The sequence below is a fragment of the Hemitrygon akajei genome, chromosome 15 (genome assembly GCF_048418815.1).
Source record: "Hemitrygon akajei chromosome 15, sHemAka1.3, whole genome shotgun sequence".
Classification (NCBI taxonomy): Eukaryota; Metazoa; Chordata; class Chondrichthyes; order Myliobatiformes; family Dasyatidae; genus Hemitrygon; species Hemitrygon akajei.
Window position 1 is genome coordinate 18,496,499 of NC_133138.1, and position 22,206 is coordinate 18,518,704.

Below are 22,206 nucleotides of genomic sequence, written 5' to 3' on the forward strand. Positions count from 1 at the left end.
GCATTATCTATACTAGGTGTCCGTGTTGATTTAGCTCATTTAGTCAGTCAAAAGAACATGCCAGCATACACTATGAATTCCTCTATTGATAACTATAAGGAACTATTACAGTTTTTTAGTACTATTACACAGCTTCATAGTGTACTAATTTGTTATGTATTTCATTTAAGCACACAATTTGTTACTCAGTTAAATGGTAGTTTGTCTTTTTTATACCCTTTTAACTATTTCCCTGAAAGCTCCATGAATTGGGGTAGCCACTTAATTTGGCCAAAATGTACTGGTCCCGATATGTCCCAATTAACTGGAATCCACTGTATATTCTTTTAAAAAGTAACTGTTATACATATAACCATTAAGCATGACAAAATTGTCTTGAAGACTTACAGGGATATAGAATGGAAATGGTAGTAAATATATTTGGACATAGCTGATGAATAACTATTCAAAATGCAGATGGGCATTGCATCCCTATGAATGTAGGGTATCTTGATTTTTTTTTCCTTTCACACTTGTCTATACATGCTCAATTCACTCAAGACATGTACATAATTTTTTTTGCCTTTATTACCTCAGTGGCTAATTAATAAACTGGAACAGTAAAGGTGCACCATTTTAAGTTCAAATTTGCAGTAATTTGTTGACTGAATAACCTTGTCTCAATTTAAGTAGATGCACTTTCTCCAAAACAATGCATACAAAGCAAGCTTAAAAAAGGGAGACAATCATGTATGGGTAAGAATAATGGGGACAGATTTAATTTGAGATTTATAAAAATAGCACAGAGAACATTTAACAATGGTACATCTTATAAAGGTGAATTATTGTTGATAGCTTTTTGGGAATAATTTCACAAACAAGGTTGAGAGCATATCCACTAGCTTTACAATATTTGAAGTTTTTGAAGATATATTTCAGTATTTGACAAATAAGTAATCAAATAGCACACATTTAAGTCATTCTCCAAAGGGGAAGTTGACTTTAAAAAGTCTTACTGCTATACAGAATACAAATTGTGAAGCAACAGTCCATAATTTGATAAACAGAAGGTGAAATAAATAAATATCTGAGGAGTGGAAAGAAGAAATAGAAAATTTTAAAGATTTGAGAAATGAGACCAAGTCGATAGCTTCTTCACAATGACATATTATGAGCCAGGTAGCCCAACATTTGATGCAACGTCTTCTGGTTTTCAATTATCAGAGTACCCTGACTACTTTAACATTTGCATGCTGATGCATTAATTTATGAAAATTACTGTGCACTACAGGAAAAAAAGGACAATATTCACTTTAAAGAAAATGACCAAAAATTCATTGTAGACAGGTACATTTGAAGGTCACAAACATTAGGCAAACACTTCACGTTTGATTCATAATTTGTCTATAACAGTTTCTTTGTAAGAAGCTAGTTTATTTTTTAAGTTACGTTAAAAAGACACTTTTTCAAATTGCAAGGATGCTTACGAAACTTGCAGATCAGCTCAAAGAGTACTGTCATGATTTCTGCCTCTTTTTTGGTGGTTCTTCATCAGAGCTACTAATACTACTACTGGAACTAGAATCAGAGTCCGAATCTGAAGATGACGTTTCACTTGATGAGGAGGTTGAGGAAGATGAGGAGCTGTCAGTTGATGAACTGTCATCATCACTGCTGCTGCTTTCTGATGTGGATGAATTGGATGATGTTTCACTGTCTGACGATGAATCAGTAGAAGTGCTGTTACTGCTGCTGCTAATGCTCTGAGACCTTGAAATGAAAGTAAATACACAAGGCATAATATATTCTTATAATATGATCAAATATAGTCACAGCTTAAAAATGTAACTTGTCCAATTGCTATATAATATGCATCTTAAAAGTGACACACATTTATATCTGCTTTTCTGTGTTTTAATTAGGCATGGTATTTGCCAAATTATTCTGAATTTACCCAGTTTGCTGAAAACATATTGGCTGTAACTAAGAATTCTTCCTCTATTGGATGAAATCAAAGTATAACATATCCATTCTTGAGATGAAAAATTTACTTCATTAGAAAGAGTAGTAAGTCATTCAGGCTATTGTTCCTGCTCCACCATTCAGAAATTCATCGTTGATCTTCTACCTTAATAATATTTTGCTGCCTCGATTTGTTTTTTTTTATATATACAAGAATCTATTGAACTCTTTCAGGAATATACTCAGTGACTGACACTCTGCATTTCTCAAACAGAGTAGTTCAAAGGTTCACCACTCTGTGAGTGAAACCACCTCATCACTAACCATAATGGTTTCTTTCTTATTTTCTCTTTCTATTAGGGGAAGCACAATCCTTATGACTTGGAGGTCAAGCTTGTAAGTCATCTTGTACAATTCAATGAGATCATTCCTTATTCTTGTAAACTTCAACCCTAGCCACAAATTTATTTTCATATAAGCCCCAAACATATCAGAAATCAAACTGGCACTCAGAAACATTTAAAGCACCAGCAGTAATCCCTGCAGCATCTGAATGGTTACAATCTTTGAACTAAAAAATTTCCTACTTATTCCCACAGTTTTCTGTCAGTTAACCAAGCTTTAATCCACCCCAATAAATTAAATCAAATAAAAAATTGGTTAGGCTGTATTTGGAGTATTATGTGCAGTTCTGGTTGTCACACTATAGGAAAGGCATGACTAAGCTGGAAATGATGTAGAAAAGATTCTAAGAATGTTGTTTAGATTCACTGTATCAGGAGAGATTGGATAGGCTAGGTCTGTTTTTCTTGGAGCAAAGGAGGCTGAGAGATGACATGATTGAGGTCACATTTGAATGTTTTCCTGTAAGCAGTGACATACACTGTTAGATCATCCATTATGAAGTCCTGACTCTCATCCAAAGAAATTTGAAGAACCTCAGACCTAGTGAGTAATTGTAATGGCTGGATTCTACATTCTGGATTCCGTTACTTGCCTTATTTGTAATCATACTCCCAATTAGGAACACTGATAAAAGTAGAAAATCCCATCATAAAGTGCAAGAGTGGCCTTTGTATAAAGCATCCAATGTGCAGTGATGCCTGCTGCTCTATCTGCAATTTAATGATTCTGAATCAAATGTTCTTCAAGACAATAACTTGCTGCAGATATGTTTGTGCTGGATCACATGGGCATGGAGGAATTCCATCTGTTGTACTTACTTTAATTGCTGTTCTTTGTTCTCAATTTTAGTATAGTGCATGATGGCAGGGTACTATTTTAAACCTTCAGAATAGGTTAGATCGAAGTAACTTCACACATTCGTTTAAAGTTCAGCAGGACTCTGCTTCCAATATACCTTTGAAATAGAGCTACGCATTTGACTTTAAGGATCAACATAGGTCTTATACAACTTTTATATCTTTTTAAATCCTCAAACGTGGTACCAGATTAATGTACAGTAATATGGCTTTTGGAAGGGAAGGAATTTGCTGGAGCATTGTCAATATGCATCTTCACATCCAATAAAAACACTAGATTTTTACACATGCTCATCATCTAACCCATGTTGTATTCTCTTGGCCCACACTAACGTGTAGCAAATTTTCAAAGCCTGCTTTAAAGCTGCAAAACTGGCTTTCGATTAGCAAAGGCTTGCACAACATTTTGGTTTGATAGAACCACCCAAAAAATGCTTTGACACTGTTCACATTATGCCATGTTTTAACTAAACATTAGCTCTGGGATCTTTGATATTTAGAAACATTGAAAAAGCATTCCAACTCTGTTTTAAAAAAACGATCATGCTAGTAATTACATTAAAATTTAGACTAAAAGAGAATTAAAAATACTGTAATTAAATATAATTACCTACATTTGTTCAAGAATTATCCAAAACTTTTCTCCATTTCATGGACCAATTTAAATGGAGCTGCTGAACATGCACCAGATTGGGGCTTCACTGAGAAGACTCACACAAGGTAGAAACCTTTGACTGGCCCTCCAAAATGATTCAGATAACCAATCTGACCTTCCCCACAAAAAGATGTGGATCACAGGCTTAATTAATAGTCATTTGCAGCACCCTGTAAGGTGTAAATTGGATTTGAAGCTCTTTGGAATATTGTGAAGTTTATGAAACCACTGCTTTATTAACATTTAATCTAAACTTTTGTGGAAGTAGATTTCATATATTATTTTGTCTATGAGTGAAACTGAAAGCTGCTGTAAATACACAGAAAATAAGTTAGTTGTATTGATAGAAAACATGATGTCATGTTATTGTATCAGGACAAGGTAATATTCCCCATGGATAGTCACATTTACTGAGTGCCCAAATAAAACAATCTGATTTTTGTCACAATACTTATGTGCTGTGTATTTTCAGAATTTTATTTTTACTTCAGATCTGAAGTTTTTTTTGTTGAGGAGAAGAATTTGCCTAGAGTTCTGCTGTTTAACTTATAACACTCAGATATAAAGAACACATTTCATTGTGGTTTTGGTCAATATCGATCTTTAAAAAATTAGATACTTATGTTTCAACATTTGGAACTGAGGGATAGAGCTTTAGTCCACGAAACTATTCTATGAAATCTCATGGCAATTATACATCATGATCCAGATTGATGTTACCAACCAGTAGTCACAAAAATTCCCTATAATCAAACATACAAATAAAACCCAAGTCAATTCATTGAAAAATAATCTAGAAAAATGTACTTGAACAGTCAAGGCAATTTCGAGAGGACCACATTTCCCAATATTTAGTTTTTTCTACATCGATTTCAAACCCAAACTGCCTTCTTTTAAACATGTACACCATATACTGTACTTGCTGCACAAACTGACAGTTCCAGAAATCGATAATTGATTCCAAGAGTCACAAAAAAAACCATGTGAAGTATGGGACAAGAGTTGATATCAGTGAGAAATGGTGGGGTTGAGAAGAAAGTGTTATTATTGAGGATCATGCTAAGAAGGTTGGAAGAAACAGGCTGATGGTATTCTGACAGGCGCTATTCTCTATGGAACTGAAATCTTAATAGTAGTGTAGTGTACAGCAGGAATGGAGAAGAGTTATATAATAAGATCATGGCTATTTTAAGATTACCTTTTCTTCTTTATCTTCTTTTCTGCATTTCCTTGTCCACTGTTGGAATTTAAAACAATTAACTTCTTGGTTAAATATTTTATTTTCAATAATATTAAAATCTTACCCAATGACATACATAATACAAATGCAGAATAAATTTGTTAAGTGTTTATCCCAAACTTGAGACAATAATTGGTACTGGACAAATTTTTAGCAAATTCCTCTTCAACCTCCTCCCAAAATATATTTATAAACGTTACTTTTGTACAATTTACTCAGAGTAAAACAAGAGAATTTGAGGATGTGGCCTTTTTGAATGCTGATTTAAGCAAATTTAAAATAGCCTTTCACAGAGAGTTTGTTAAAATTAAACCAGATCAGTTTAAGAATTCCTGTAATCTTGAGTCCAAAAAGCACATACCTCCCTGGATTCATTACTGATGAAGAGCAAAATGAAGCTGGGCCAGGATATTGACACAGTTCATTAATAATGTCTACGTTGTGGATGTATCTAAAGTTAAAAGTCGGCACAACATCCTGGGGTGAAGGGCCTGTACTGTGCCATACAGTTCTACGATTTACGTTCTAAACTACACTATCTAGCTTTTCCACCAAGCAGTTAACTCACAGGTCGAGTTTCATGCTTTCTGGAAAAAAAAACACATCTAATTGATCTAATTATACTCTTGATCACATACTGCACATAGCTGGAGTTCAACAATCAAAAACAATCAGACAAATTTAGATCTAAATCAGCTTTCGATCAGCTTAGGAAAAGCATTGTACTTGTACAATACCTTTAAAGATAGAAAGCATCCCACACAAAAAAAAACAAAATTCAGAGATATTATACCAGATAGTTGAAGAGGTGGATTTTAAGCCTTTTCTTAACAAATGCATTTGTAGGTTAAGGAAGGAAATTCCACAGTTTGACATCACAGACAAATGACAGCAGGGACGTTCCAGAGGTTAAAACTAGAACAGGGCAAGTGCAAGTGGGATGCAGTGGGAGAGATAGAAGAAAAATTAGGAGTACACCACCGGAGTTGCTTCACTATTCATCATTGTCACAGCAGATGATCTGCTGACCATAGCAAACATCCATGAGCCAGTCCTTATTATAAGAATGGAGATGGGGAGGGTCAGTAGCTTTAAAGTACTTTGTCAACATATCAGCGGACTTACCCTTGGACCAGCTCACAAGACACGACAGCACCTCTGCTTTCTAAGAATGTGTAGATTTGGCATGTCATCAAAAACTTTGATAAACCTCTATTGATGCACTGCAGAGTGTCTCCTAACTGGTTGTATCACGGGCTGGTATAGAAACACCAATACTGAGGAATTGAAAAGGCTACTGAAAGTGTTGGAAACAGTTCAGTCCATCACATGGAAAGCTCTCCCCACCATTGAGTACATTTACACAGAACACTGGCACATGAAAGCAGCATCTATGATGGAAGTGTCCGACTATCCAGGCCATGCTCTCTTCTTCCTATTACCATCGGGCAGCAGGCTCAGGAACAGTTAGACATATCTCTAATATGTACAAAATATACTAATCTTACTTTTGAATGAACGCAATGAACACGCCTAAAGCCTCGGGGGTAAACAATTTGTCACCGTCCTAGTGAAGAAATTCTTTCTCTTCTCAGTTATAAATGGTCCACTCTTATTCTGAGACCTTTGACCCCTGGTTCTCTGTGAGGAGAAACATCTTCCCTATATAACCCTATCAACACCTATAAGTACTTTGCATGTTTCCATGAGTTATGTTTTATTTATCTGAAATCTTAGAAATTTGGATCTTGTCTATTCAATCTCATTTCTTATGATAAACCTCCTATTCCTGGAACAGGAGGTCAACAAGTTTAAAATCCTCAGTGTTATAATTTCAGAGGATCGGTCCTGCGCCCAACACTCAAGTGCAATTACAAAGACAGCACAGCAGCGCCTCTCCTTCCTTAAGGGTTTGCAAAGATTCAGCATGACATCTAATACTTTGACAAATTTCTATTGATATGTGGTGGAGAATATACTGGCGTTGCATCACAGTCTGGTATAGAAAAACCAATCCCCTAAAATGGAAAATCCTACAAGTAGTAGTGGATACTGCCCAGTCCATCACAGGTAAAGCCCTCCCCTTCACTGAGCACATCTATAAGGAATGCTGTTGTAGGAAAGCAACATCCACCATCAGGGACCCTACCACCCAGGTCATGCTCTCTTCTCGCTGTTGCCATCAGGAAGCAGGTACAGGAGCTTCGGGACTCAACACTACCAGGTTCTGGGAAAGTTATTACCCCTTAGCCACCAGGTTCCTGAACAGGTGAGGTTAACTACATTAAACTTCATTTGCCCATCAATATGGACTCACTTTCAAGGACTCTTCATGTTCTTGATATTTATTGCTGATTATTATTTTATTCTCTTCTGTATTTGCACAGTTTGTCACTTTTCGCATGTTGGTTGTTTGTTGGCCTTGTGAGTGCAGTCTTTTATTGACTCTATTATGGTTTTTGGATTTACAATGTCCCAAAGAAAATGAGCTCAAGGTCGTATATGGTGAAGTACATGTATTTTGATAATAAATTTACTTTCAACAGTCTGGTGAATATTCATTGCAATCTCTCATTATTTTACATGAAAGGACATCAAAACTATACACACTATTTCAGGTGTGCTCACTAAAGTCCTAAATAAATCCAGTAAGTCACCTTTACTGCTGTATTTAAATCATCTTGTAATAAAAGTCAACATTAATATTTGCCTTCCTAATCGCTTGCTGACCCTGCACATTAGCTTTCAGTGGCTTCTGTACAAGGACTAAGGTTCCTTCGAAGCTCAATATTAACAAATATCATAAAAATACTTTGATTTTATTTTGTGATTCTTCCCCATATAATATTCCATATGTCATGTTCTTACCCATGTACTTCAATAAGACTGGAGTTAACATGGAGTAATTATCTTACATACTCAAATAATGCTTCATAAAGATGAAATGAAGGCAGCCAAGGACAAAAGCTTATTTTCCTCTTTTTTCCCCTCTTATTTTCCTCTTACTACCCCACTTCTCTCTGTTTAAAAGTAACTCTTAATGCCCTTCTCTCGGAAGCTGTTAACACCTCTTGAAGCCCTCTATTGATCAGGGTCAACCATGGATGTTGTGTCCCAGTTGTCTATGTGAAGCGCAAGTCCGATATCTGTTTGGAGATCAAGCTGTTACCCACGTAATAGTAGGATCCCCCTCTCCACACAGAGGATGACAGAGTCAAGGAATGGCAGTGTCCAATATAGTTTGGCAGCAGCAGCAGCCTTGTAGGAATTGCCAGTCAGCGTTGAACTTTGTGTAGGACTGTCTGAGGGACTCCAGCTCCGGATATTTTCCTTGGAGTTTCCTTCTTACGCCTTCCCAACGAAGCCTTCTGCAAGGCAGCGGAGGTTTGAGATCAAAGTTGACCTTTTCCTAGGTGAGCTGCCAATCACGGCTGATGAGCTCCATCTGCCCCAAACTGTAAGGTGGTAAGACACTAGTAAGCAGCCTTTGCCTTTCTCCTGTCAGTAGAAATGGTTCTGCTGGGCTTAGTAGCTAAGCCACACATGAAGACCAGGAACCGGACTTGGCTGTCAAGTGGATTCTTGAGACGCATGCCATTGGGAGCAATTAATAGGCTGTTGCTCCTCTCCTCGCCTTGTGGCGCATCGAGTGGCAACCTTGTCATTTCTTTAGCATTTGTCTGCTTTTTCTTTACGATGGAAAGCATGCAAGGAGCCGGCTTCGAACCTGAGACCATTCACTTTGAAGTCCAGTGCCGATGCCACCACACCACTGGCCGGCAATTTAATAGGTAGTGGGAGCTTAAACCCACTAGCACCCCCTGGCTAGAACAACCTTAAGAAACCAGTAACACTCGTACAGCATGTTTTACATGCAAGCAAATATGTAGAACCTCAAGTTGTTACACAAGGCGGGCCATGCTTCTGGCAGTAGTATTGATTAACGACCAAAATTCTTAGTTCCCTTGTTCTATCTGAGACTGCGGAAGTCAACTGTGGTTTCCCTCCTCTTACCTCAAGAATTCAATCATACACGAGGAAACCCATGCACTGCAGCATATTAATCCACTGAACTGTTGCAGAAATAGGATAACAAACATACATGAACCTACCTTGCTGGTAATGCTAACTTATTCTGTTTTTCTTTTAAACTCTTCTTCAACTGCACGGTTCGTGATGGTCTATGTAGATACTTCCGTTTTCCAGTACACTCATAGGTCCAGTGACCATATTCTAAACATTTTTGACATCGAACATGTTGTTTATTAGCTTCCCTAAAATGAACAAAAAAAAACTTTAAATCAAGCTAAGTTTTCCATTACACAATTGAGGAAATTAAACAAACCCGTTTTGGGGTTTGGTTTTATTCAATATTTTTGTGAAGTGTGGTCTTTAATCTAAAAGTAGTGGATTCTGGTTAATTGGGCCATCAGTTATCAGCAGCTGCTTATTTGGGAGTATTCTTAAAGAACAAAAACAAGTTGATAGAATAGTTGGGATTTCCTTCATTTATTTAGGACACAATGTTACCTAATTGGGGCGGAGACTGCTGCCAAACAGTTTCTAACTAGCATCAGTTGTGTGCACTTGTGTGGCTGTTAGACACTACATCATGCTTAGTGTGAACAGTTTTTAAATAGCGAGACTTGTGTATGTTTGTGTTCAAAAAGCAGTGATATTTGTCACTGATAGTTGCTGAGAAATAAGCAGTAGGTAATTCAGAACTGCTTTGCTCATTGGGGATTCTAGCATTCAGGCTTAGAGGTGCCAAAATGGTCTGGAGTGAAAGTGAAATTAATCCACCACTTCAGCAATTTAGGAACTATGAAGAGTTTGAAGGTGCCATCTAATTTTTTGGACGTTACAATGAAAATTAGGATTTGGTGGATGCAATAGTTTCTAACTAGCGTTAGTTACATGCACCTGTGTAGCTGTTAGACACTACACGATGATTAGGACAAACAATTTTTAAAATAGCTTCAGTTGCATATGTTTGTGTTATGTTATTGATTTGGATTGACCAATGCCAAATTAAAAGCAGTAATTTTTGATACTACTTCATGCAGGAAGGCAGTGCATTATCTAGGTGTCTGCTCAGATTTTGTTTATTTACGGTCAAAAGAATACAGCAGTGAACACTTATCAATTCCTCCGTTGATAACTAATAGGCAGTTTTATAGTACTGTAGTAATATTGGTAATGTTCCAACTAATTCTGTATTTCATTTAAATACATAATCTGTTACTCAATTAAATGGTAGTTTGTCTTTTTAAAACTACTTCCATTGAACTTCAGCTAATTGGGCCAAAATGTACTGTTCCCAATGTGTTCCAATTAACCAAAATCTGATGTATATAGATTCCAAAATCACCTATCTCAGGTATGTTACAGATAGTTTGGATGGCTAGGGGTATTTCGGTCAAGGAGTACAGGAATAAAGAATTATATTGGGTACTGGTGAGACCTTCCTTGGAATATTGTGTGCAGATTTGATATTCCCAGAGAAGAATATATAGTGGATTCCGGTTAATTGGGAAACATCAGGACATTTTCTCCCAATTAAGTGAAGTTTCATGGAAATAGTTAAAATGTTATAAAAAAGATACACTACCATTTATCCGAGTAACAAATTATGTATTTAAATGAGATACAGAAAGAACGCTATGGAAATTACTACTGTACAAAAAACAGTAATTTATCTTCAATAGTTATCAACAGAGAAATTAATCCAGTGTATACTGCCATGTTCTAGAAACAAAGAAAACCTACAGCACAATACAGGCCTTTCAGCCCACAAAGTTGTGCCGGACATGTCCCTACCTTAGAAATTACTAGGCTTACCTATAGCCCTCTATATTACTAAGCTCCATGTACCTATCTAAAAGCCTCTTAAAAGACCCTATCATATCCACCTCCACCACCTTTGCCTGCAGCCCATTCCACGCACTCACCATTCTCTGAGTAAAAAACTTACCCCTGACATCTCCTCTGTACCTACTCCCCAGCACCTTATACCTGTGTCCTCTTGTGGCAACCATTTTAGCCCTGGGAAAAAGCCTCTGACTATCCACATGATCAATGCCTCTCATCATCTTGTACACCTCTATCAGGTCACCTCTCATCCTTCTTCACTCCAAGGGGAAAAGGCCGAGTTCACTCAACCTATTCTCATAAGGTATGCTCCCCAATCCAGGCAATGTCATTGAAAATCTCTTCTGCACCCTCTGGGCCTGGACTGACACCTTGCTGTACTGTCCTGTTTATTATTTATTGTAATGCTGGTACTGTTTTTGTGCACTTTATGCAGTCCAGTGTAGGTCTGTAGTCTAGTATAGCTTTCTCTGTGTTTTTTTTTATTATGTAGTTCAGTCTAGTTTTTTGTACTGTGTCGTGTAACACCATGGTCCTGAAAAATGTTGTCTCATTTTTACTATGCACTGTACCAGCAGTTATGGTCGAAATGACAATAAAAGTTGACTTGACGACTTTACAGTTTCCACATCCTTCCTGTAGTGAGGTGACCAGAAATGAGCACAGTTTACTCCCAGAGGGGTCTGACCAGGGTGCTATATAGCAGCAACAATACCTCTCGGCTCTTAAATTCAATTCCACAATTGATGAAGGCCAATACACCATACGCCTTCTTAACCACAGAGTCAACCTGTGCAGCTGCTTTGAGTGTCCTATGCACCCGAACCCCAAGATCCCTCTGATACTCCACACTGCCAAGAGTCTTACCATTAATACTATATTCTGCCATCATATTTGACCTACCAAAATAAACCACTTCACACTTATCTGGGTTAAACTCCATCTGTTGATTGACTGTAAATGAACAACATCAGTGCAGGACCTAGTGCATGTAATGGACTGCCTTCGATGTTTGTATCTTCCAAATCTTCATTTTCATTGTAACATGCGAGGTGGTTGTCCACACCCTCAAATTCTTTGTAGTTCATAACCTGTTGAAGTAGTGAAATAGTTTCATTTTCACTCCCAACTGTTTCTGGCATCACCAAGCCTGAATTTTTGAAACCATAATGAGCAGAACAGTTCTGAATTTTCTTCCTGCTCATTTCTCACCAACTGTCAGTGACAAAAATCACTGCTTTTTGAACACAAACACACACGTGTCACCTTTCAAAAATTGCTTGCTCTAAGGCATAGTGTCTACCAGCCCCATTAGTGCGTGCGCCTGATGCTAGTTAGAAACTGTTGACAACAGCGTCCTGTCAAATAAGCGGCTGCTCTAACGATAGCCACATTAACGGGAATCCACTGTACTTGCATTATGAAATGCAGCGATATCTACAGACTGATTACAGCAATAGCAGGTTTTCCAAGAAAAAGCCATCGAGCAGACTGGGTGTGTATGTATAGGGGTTAAATGTACAAAATTCTCAAGGGTTGAGTGGATAGACAAAGGAATGATGTCTTCCCTGACTACAGTATTTAGTATCATGCCTTGCATTTTCAAAAAAATATGAAGCAGCCATTCAGGATAAGATGAGATAGTACATCTTCACCCAGAGTTGGATCAGTTTTCAAATTCTCTAAGCAATAAGGATATGGAGGCACAGTGATAGAGTATATTAAGAAAATGTTTGATACAGTTTTTGACAGTAAAAGAATCAAAAGATATCAGTTTAGTGCTGGAAAGTGGTACTGAGCCATCAAACTTGATCTCATTGAAAGGCAGAGCAGACACTAAGGTCTGATTACTTAATTCCCGCTTTATTTTCCTACATGATTACATTCTCAGCAAGATTACCAAATCTGATACTGAAATACTTTGTACCAAATTCCTGCCGGCAGAAGTAACAAATAACTATTTGACGGCAATAGTCTTCAACATCAATTAGTATAAATAAAGCAGTTTTCTCATAAATTTGCTCATGTTAAATATATATGAATCTGGGTATATTTCCAAATACAAAATAAAAAGTCAGAATATATACAGGATACTGAAAATAAATTAAAGTTCAAAACAGCCAAATCCTCCAATATATATATAAAAAAAACTAAATCTCAGTTTGCTTGCTGAGAATCTCTGGGTATAAAATTTGGCTAGGTGATCAATAAGTCCAACAGATTACAGGCTCTTTCAGTAAAAGCAAACTACTGACAGATCCCATTGCCCCAGTTGCTTTTTTTTTACAGCCAATTGATCTACCTATAGAATTAGTGGGTGATAAAACCATCACCGAAACTGAACATCTATGACATTCAAGAAAATCAAAAACTAAAAACTGTCCTTGTTATTTTGTTAAATTAGGACACTATGATACAAATACTTGAATAGAGTTGATTAAATTGAAATTAAGAAATTTATCATAAACTTACTTTTCTACATGCAAATGTAGAATCTCTGTAAATCTTTCAATTTACAGAGATAAGCTTGGTGGTATAGCCAGCAACCCCAGGGCTGGGAATGGTACAGAAATTTACATTTCTTGATTGATAATCTACAAAACCTACTGTTGTTGTTTCGGCAATCAGTTGAGGCAAGTTCGTGTTCATTGCCTTCATTCTGGAGTTCCAAACTTCAAAGCAGTTACAAAAAGCAATGCTAGCAGTTTCAAGTGGAACTGTCAACTTCTAAAATGGAAAGTCTGGAGCAAGAATATCTTTCAGGCACTCAATAAGTGACAAATACAAAAAGAATATTTTGACATTAAACATTCCTCCCCACTGCAGATTAGAAGTTTTCTGGGTCTGCAATTATTTATAATATTTGATTTTACCATTGGAAATACTTTTGTGTGAAGATACAATTCAAAGTACAAACTCATTTCTGAAATAACATTTTTAAATAAACATGAATGTCGGTACTGTTTGTGCAGAGTAATGCAATTTAAATGAAAAGAGGCTATACAATACTCATACACATGATGGGTGACAGATCTTATTTGACCAATCTCCTTAATTTATTTGAGGAATAACAACTCCAAGTGAACTACACAAATGCTTAGTGGAGCTTGAAAATGCCATGATGAGTTTCCAAATTGTATTTCAAGTTTCACATAAAATCAAACTCTGAACATGCACATAAACACTGAAATTGAAAATATCTTGGCTGAGAGTGGGAAAACTAATGGTACTTTTTAGAAGTGAGATGCTTAAGTACAGATACAGGTAAAATAGAAGCCCTTGTTGAGACTTATTAATTTCAACGTATTTCACTAATGTGGAAGACAGAAAATTGGAGCCAATTAGTTAAATTTACCAATGATGCTGAATTATAAAGATGAAAAGAAACACAAACAAATCAAAAGTTACTAAATTTTGGATGAGAGTGGCAAACACAATGATGAAACTGAACATGGACAATTCTGAAGATCTGCAGATTACACATGAACAGCGATGAAACAAGTAAAATTGAAGGAGGCAAGAGATTTAGCTTTCAACATGCCTAAGTGTTGAACTTAGGCAACATTTAGGCAAAAGAATGATGCTTAACTATACAACATTCTAGTAAGATGGCTTAACAATATTAAGAAAGATGGGAGACATTTAAATGCTTTTCACAATTATTTAAAATCTAGATGATTAATTATTGTGGTAATTCATGTTTTTATAACTAGCCATTGTACAGGAATACAAACTGAGACACCAATACACAAAAGTATTTCAAATAAAATTTGTACCAATAAAGAATAAAATGCATAATATTGCATATGACTAAGGATTCCCAGCATCTGCAGATTTTCTTTTGTTTGTGTATAGGTAGACCTAGTTTGTATTTTTGACAATCTAGAAATTTTGGAGAGTTTAAGATTATTTTTGAGAGACAACTTGCACTTAAAGAGACACAAAAGACTAAAGATGCTATTTTCTTCTCAAGTTTTTGGATAGTAGAACATTTCAATTTGCTAAAACCATATTAGAAGTAAAACTAGTGGTAACACAGACATTGTATCATCAGCTGAAGACATGAAGCAGGAGTCAACAGTTAGCCTTAGAAACATACAGTCTGGTGAGCTGAAGCCTACCACTGAGTCAATTACAACACCAAGTCTGTGAACTGTTTGTCGTGGTGAGCACAGTAGTCGAGGCTAGAAATGCATTAGGGTTTCACTGTGCAGGTTTGAATCCTGCATCAATGTTTTTTTTTGAAGAACAGTCTCAAAGGCCAAATAGCCTAATACTGCTCCTATATCTTATGATTGGTTTAATCTTAAACTAATGTCAGGTAAGGAATGCAATCAGCACCTAAGAAATCTCAACAACGAATTGAAACTAAACTGGAACAAAAGATCTTTAACTATTACAGAGTGAAATTCACTAATCTTGATTTAGAATAGTTTCTAAATCTTGATTTAGAATGGCCATTATTCATTCAAAATAGTCTCACATCTGAACCAAACAATTGAAGATTTAAGCTCCCTAACAGTCCTGAAGGGTGGCTGAGTGGAGATAACGTCTCTACCAAAGGAGGTGCAAGGTGCTCCTTGCCTTCACTACCCTGCAGATCACCCTTGGGCAAGGTGTAGCATCTGCATTGCCTCCCCCCCCCCCCACCCCAACCCCATCAGAGTCACATGAAGCCATGGGAGCAGGTGGTGGATGATCATATGAGCAATTGGTGCATATCCCAAGTCCTGGTTATGCGACCACTGACGCCAGACAATCTCTGAAGAGTACTGATAATGACTGGGGTCATCCATCTTGTCAAGGCACTGCCCATAAGGCGGTAATGGCAAACAACTTACATAGAAAAAATTGCCAAGAACAATCATGCTCTTGGAAAGACCATGATCACCTAATACGACACAGCACATAACAAATGAACGAAAGAGACCTGAACATTCCAATCCAATACAGAAGAAGTGCTGCAATGTTGGAAATACCACCTTTTGAATGAGGGTTTAAATGCAAAATGTCTATAAAATAAACTGCGATTACTTGATTTACACCCCCCAAATCTTCCCACTCAACTACATCAGAGAACAAAGCCAGAACACCATCTCTTACAAGCTCCCATCCAAGTCACATTTCATCCTGATTTTAAAACAGGTCCTTTGTCATCTGTACAAAATCTTCAAACTTCTACACAGCAAAACCAGTATTATCTATTCCAGAATGATTGTAAAGTATTAGGAAGACGACACATCATCACCTTCTGAAGACAAATTAGGAGTATACATAAGCAATGACCTTGTTAGCAATCTCAGAAGCGAGGTATTGTGTATATGTTAAAAAAGTTGCGGCATTACATTAGATCGACAAGTATTTATCCCTCAATCACCACGCCGAAAAAAACTAGAATAGTCAAATCATTGCCTTACAATGTGAAGGATACATGCTTTGTAAAATTACACCCATTACCAGAACGTTTTATTTGCTTTAAAACAAATTATGATAAAAAGATGGTTATTTTGAACAAAATAAAATGTTTATAAGTGAAAGGTAGAAATTCAACAGGTGCGGGAAAACAGAGCTAACGTTTCAGTGTCAATTCTGATGATCCGTCATCAAGCTGAAACGTCAGCTCTGATCCTCCCTTCACAGATGTTGCTTGAACTGCTAAGTATTTCCTGTGTTAATTGTAGGGATAAACTTCGCGACTACAAGTTTACTCCATGTCGATGATTCAAGTGCACAGCAGGGTCTTTACGCGGTTGTGTAAACTCGACCGCCACTAGACATTTGGTGAGAGGTTGGGGCCTGGGTTAAAGATGGAAACTACTTCACCAACCTCACCCCCCAGATAAAGCCCATTATGCACGCATCCTCCAAACAATAGAGACTTAAGAAAACCATAACAACGGTCCCCTGCTCTCACTGAACGGCGAAAATTAAAGGAAACCCGTATACTCACGCTTGCCTGCGAGCGATAAGCCTATGCATAGGTGTCGCCATCTTGGCTTCCCGAAATGCACCAGGCCGTCTCTAGGCAACAATCCAGAGTTCTCAACAGGCCTGGGAGAGGAAGCTGTGCGGACGGAAATGCAGAAATACAGAAATATAAACTCAATGTTCCCGAGTTTAAATGCTTTCTGGAGGCCGGGATAATTTTAGATTGTTAAAAATGAATTTGCTTTCTTTAGGTCAAAATTATATTTGCTAATCGGCACTCTCAAAAATGCAGTCTGGTACTTGTCACTTCCGTTGGTACCATGTAATTTAAGGTTAATAATTTTTGAATTTTTTTTCCTTTCTGGGGCATGCTGACATTGCAGATAAAGGTAGCTATTACTAATTATCCCGGAATTGATGACGCAGTTAAACTTGGAGTCACACATTGGGAAGTGATACCAGATTTCCTTTATTTTAGAACATTAGGTGAATTTTCGCCACAATCCAATAGTTTCTGTTTCTGAAAATATTTTAACCCATATGCGTTTACTTGCTTAAATTTATTTTCTCTAGATGTTCTTGTTAGATTAAAATTCATATTCAGATTTGACCCTTTAGCTACAGGTGAGGTCCCATAGGACTGCAGTGTTAGTTTAAGGATGGTGTTATGGATTATCCAACAAGTTACTAGTTGGTGCTCCTATGTCTGTTGTACTGAAATTATTGGAGAAGATTGTTAGGGATAGGAGTTACTGGCATTTAGCAGAGTGCAGAGTTTTTACAAATAATCATTTTGGCTGTCTGCAAGGAGGTCATATTTTTCAAACTTGATTGAATTTTTTAATGAAATGATGAAGATGGCTGATGAGGGTAGGGCAGTGGATGTTGTATTATTGAAATTCAGTAAATATTTCAATAAGACTACTCATTGTAGGCTGAGCCAGAAGGTTAAGGCACATGAGATTCATGGTAATTTGGTGGATTGGATTCGAAATTGGCTTGGTCATATAAGACATGGCATAGCGGTGAAGGGTGGTTCTTTGACTGGAGTCATAACTAGGGTGTTCCACAGAGATCAGTGCTGGGACTGCTGTTGTTTGTGAAATATATAAATGATTTGGACGAAAATGAAGCTAGGCTGATTCACAAGTTTGCTGACAACACAAAAATTATAGTTGTGTATAATAATGAAGGTTGTCAATGGATATAGCGGGATGTAGATTAGTTGGAGATATGTGTGGCGAAATGAGAGATGGAATTTGTTGTAATGTGAGTATTATTAAAAGTAAGTTAATACTAATCGGGAAGCTGTTGGTCGGGATCTGGGGTTGGCAGGGTGTTTACTTCCGCTCTTTTTACTCCCAGTATGCATTGTATATAGTTCCTCCAGCCATGCTGCACGAGGTACCCGGAAGCCTCTGTATTGTAAATATCATTTGCCGTCCTAGATAAAGATGCTGCTTTGGCCATCAAGTTATCGAGTGGTCTTTTTTGTAAAGTAGAAGTTTCCACATATTTTTGGCAACGAGGTAAACTGGTTTTGTGGACGGGTCGGCCCGGTTTTCGATCAGGAGCTGTGAGCAGGTGAGGAGCCTCATGTTCGGATAGCTACGTTCGGAATGGTCGGTGTGCTCGACGAGCAAATTGAGGAGTGGCCGGAGTACGAGGAAAGGTTGGGCCACTTTTTCTGTGCTAATGGAATTACGAGGAGGCTAAGAAGCGCTCTTCTCCTGAGTGTGTGTGGGGCAAAGACTTACAAGCTGATACAGAACTTAGCTATGTCGCAGAAACCGGGAGAAATTCCATACGACCAACTGGTCAAGCTCGTGGGGAACCACCACAATCCGAAGCCTTTGGTGATAGTTCAACGATTCAGGTTTCACAACCAGGTCAGTCTGTGGGCGATTTTGTGGCTGAGCTTCGGCAGCTGTCAGAACATTGTGATTTTGGAGCCGCGGTGGATGTCCGTGACAGATTAGTACGCGGCATTAATAATGCTGCTGTACAACGCCGCTTGTTAGGTGAAACCCCACCATTGACTTTCAAGACAGCCCTAGAGATTGCTCAAGGCATGGAGTTGGCTGCTGATAATGCCAAGGATATACAGAAAGGATATGGGGGGGTTGCAGTCGGCGGCAGTGCTCCAAGTCAGGAGGGAGACTGGTAGACAGGAAAAGCGGGTGAAATGTTTTCGGTGTGGAGGAACGCACTATGCAAATGTTTATAAATTCAAAGATACTGTCTGCCATGCTTGTGGCAAGAAGAGACATTTCGATAAAAAGTGCAGGAGCATAAAGGGTAAGGTTGAGCCTGGGCAGGGGAAAGCTCAACAGACTCAGGCAGCCACACACCACCTAGGAGAAGCAGACGAAGAGGCAGCGTGTGCCTACAACATGTTTGAGGTGGAAATGGATGAGGGACCACCTGAGCCATATTATGCCACAGTCACTGTCAAGGGAAAGGACAGTAAGTTCGAGATTGATTCAAGGGCTACTGCATTGGTCGTTAGTGAAGAGACCTACAGGAGGACATGGGGATCCAACCTGCCTCCCATCAGACCATCTAAGCTCCAACTCAGGACCTATACGGGGCAGCCCATACCTCATTTAGGGGTGTTATATGTGGATATTTCGGCTGGGGGCCAGAAGGCTGAAGCCAGGCTGGTGATAGCTAAGGGCAGTGGGCCCAGTCTTCTGGGCCGCGATTGGCTTTGCAAAATCCGGCTCAACTGGCATGAATTTAAATATGCACACATGACGGAAGAGCATGAGGTGCAGCGTGCAGATGAAGTTGCCGATGGCAATGTGAGTGACAGACATAGTCCGGACACATTTGAGAGTGAGCTCGCAGCGCAGCTTGCGGCTCTTCAGTCTATTACAGGAGCAATTGAAGTTACCCCCTCGGCACTGAAAGCCAGCACGCCACTTCTAGTACGGTGAAGCAGTGACCCAGCTCTTGTACCGCCTACCCAGTTACAGCAAGGTGCATCTCAGCCTGATGATCCCACTAACAGGAACCTGCACGTGAAGCCAATCGTAACAGTAACAAATGGGGCACCCACTAACGATGTAAGAACAGAGCCTCCAGGACTACCAGACAAGTATTCAGAAAGCACTCTAAGTGATTTGACAAAGAAAGTAGAATTTTCTGGAGGCGGTGGCCCCCTGGGAATCCATGTGGTACCTTGTAACTCTACGCTGAGTGGAAGATTCCTTGGCCTGAGTATTTGTGGTATTGAAGAGAACAGCCGTTCAAGAAAAGAGAACCTGCTGCAGGAGAGTGAATGTATCATCAAAATCAATGACTGTGATTTAACAGACAAGACCTTTGTTCAAGCACAAGAGGTTTACTGAAATGCATTGTGATTTCCTGCTGTTGAACTCCAGAGAGTTCCAAGTTATAACAAGGAACTCTGTGAAAAATTTGCAATTGGGTCTATTCTGAGCCATGGTCGTGACGATGGTTCAAAAACCAAAATTCCTTCTTCAGTGCGTTCCAAGCTAGGTGGCAAATTATCCCAATAGTGCTGAGAATAGCTTGCCACCGATTTCAAAGAAGCTCAGTGGTCCAAAACAGTTAAGGAGCAATGACCACTTAATGCATACCAGGAAAGCATGTCCACCAGTGACTTTGCTAGAGAGAGAGACCACTGGCAGGGGGGGAAGAGTCCCCTAAGGAGGATGGATATTCTCACGCAGACACACAGACCCCTCTCGTGTCCCCAACACTAGATCTGCCCAAAACATCCTCACCAGCAGTGCCTGCTGGGTCACCTGGGGTAGTGTGTAGATGCCAGCACCCTCACAAATCTCCTGACAGACTGAATCTTTGATTAGATAGTTTCTTTTGTTGTTAGATTGAATGTTGAATTTGCCATGTTTTTTAGGTATTTTTGTATTGGTAACCTGTTGCTAGTGATAACACTTCTTATTTCCCAGTTCTTCTATATTTGGGGAATGTTGGATTTTAAAGGGGGAGAAGTGTTGTAATGTGAGTATTATTAAAAGTAAGTTAATACTAATTGGGGAGCTGTTGGTCGGGATCCGGGGTTGGCGGAGTCTTTACTTCTGCTCTTTTACTCCCAGTATGCATTGTATATAGTTCCTCCACCCATGCCGCACGAGGTACCTGGAAGCCTCTGTGTTGTGAATATCATTTGTCGTCCCAGATAAAGATGCTCCTTTGGCCATCAAGTTGTCGAGTGGTCTTTTTGTAAAGTAGAAGTTACCACAGAATTTAATCTGGACAAGTGTAAGTTGGTGTGTTTTGGGAGGGCAAATGTAAGAGGAAAGTATATAGTAAAGAGCAGGACCCTTAGGAGAATTGATGTATGGAGTGATTTTGGGGTATAAGTCCATAGCTCCTTGAAAGAGGAGTGGGTGGTAGAGAAGGTGTATGGTGTGCTTGCCTAATTATTTGGGGCATTGAGTATAAAAGTTGGTAAGTCAAGTTGCAGCTTTATAAAACTTTGGATAGGCTACCTTGGAATATTGTGTGTAGTGGTTGCCAAATTACTGGAAAGATGGGCAGGCTTTAGGGAGGGTGCAAAAGAGACTCGCCACAATGCCATCTGGATCAGAAAAGTATCCGCTAGAAGGAGGTGGTTGAACAAACTTGTGTTGTTTTCCCTTGACCATTAGAGGCCGAGAGGCAACCTGATAAAAGTATAGAAAATTTTGAGAGTCAAAGTTAGGGTAGATAGTTGGAGTCTTGTTCCCAGGATGGGAATGTCAAAAGGCATAGCATTATGGTGGGAGGGGAAAATTTAAAGGAGATTTGTGGGGCAGTTTCTTTTTACACAGAGAGTGGCAGATGCCTGGAGTGTGCTGTTGGAGACATGGTGGAAGCAGATATAACAACAGTTAAGAAACATTTAAACAAGAATATGAATGGGAATGAAATGGAGGGATATAGACCATGTGCAGGAAAATGTGATTAGTTTAGTAATTGATTTTGGGTGTTTGCTACAAATACCCTGAAAGGTAGTACATTTGCTATGGTTGACTGCAGTATCAGAAAGTCCTCTTCCATGGCTGCACAAAAATCTGTAATGAACTTCTGCTCACTCTAGCTATATCTTGCAGGGTGCTTTGGACAAGCTCATGTGATTCCCTTAAATGCCTATTCTTATATTTTTGTAAGGAAATCCTAGGAAGCATTAATCTCTGGGCTCTGAAGCTTAGGAAGGATGTAGGCTGGTTCTCTGACTGGTTTGAATTTCACTTACATTACCATATGCACACACCAATTATACACTACAAACCAGAATCAAATTTTCCATGACACATGTTTTGTCCTGTTTGATTCTA

General features: G+C 38.6%; 1 protein-coding gene across 1 annotated transcript; it reads right to left on the minus strand.

Moving 5' to 3' along the window:
- Positions 1-730: 730 nt before the first annotated feature.
- zcchc10 (zinc finger, CCHC domain containing 10) lies at positions 731-17,002 on the minus strand. Its single transcript, XM_073067272.1, has 4 exons — positions 16,920-17,002; positions 9,211-9,372; positions 5,057-5,095; positions 731-1,749 (listed from the first exon to the last, which is right to left on the minus strand). Exons 1-4 carry the CDS (start codon positions 16,958-16,960, stop codon positions 1,497-1,499), a joined length of 495 nt encoding a protein of 164 aa, XP_072923373.1. The 5' UTR covers positions 16,961-17,002; the 3' UTR covers positions 731-1,496.
- Between the last annotated feature and the right edge of the window lie 5,204 nt (positions 17,003-22,206).

Coding starts and splice junctions, on each gene's coding strand:
- zcchc10 (XM_073067272.1), bottom strand. CDS start 16,960: ATGGCGACACCTATGCATAGGCTTATCGCTCGCAGGCAAGC. Junction 9,373..16,919: donor CTTATCGCTCGCAGGCAAGC/GTGAGTATACGG, acceptor TGTTCATTTTAG/GGAAGCTAATAAACAACATG. Junction 1,750..5,056: donor AAGAAGATAAAGAAGAAAAG/GTAATCTTAAAA, acceptor TTTCATTTCAAG/GTCTCAGAGCATTAGCAGCA.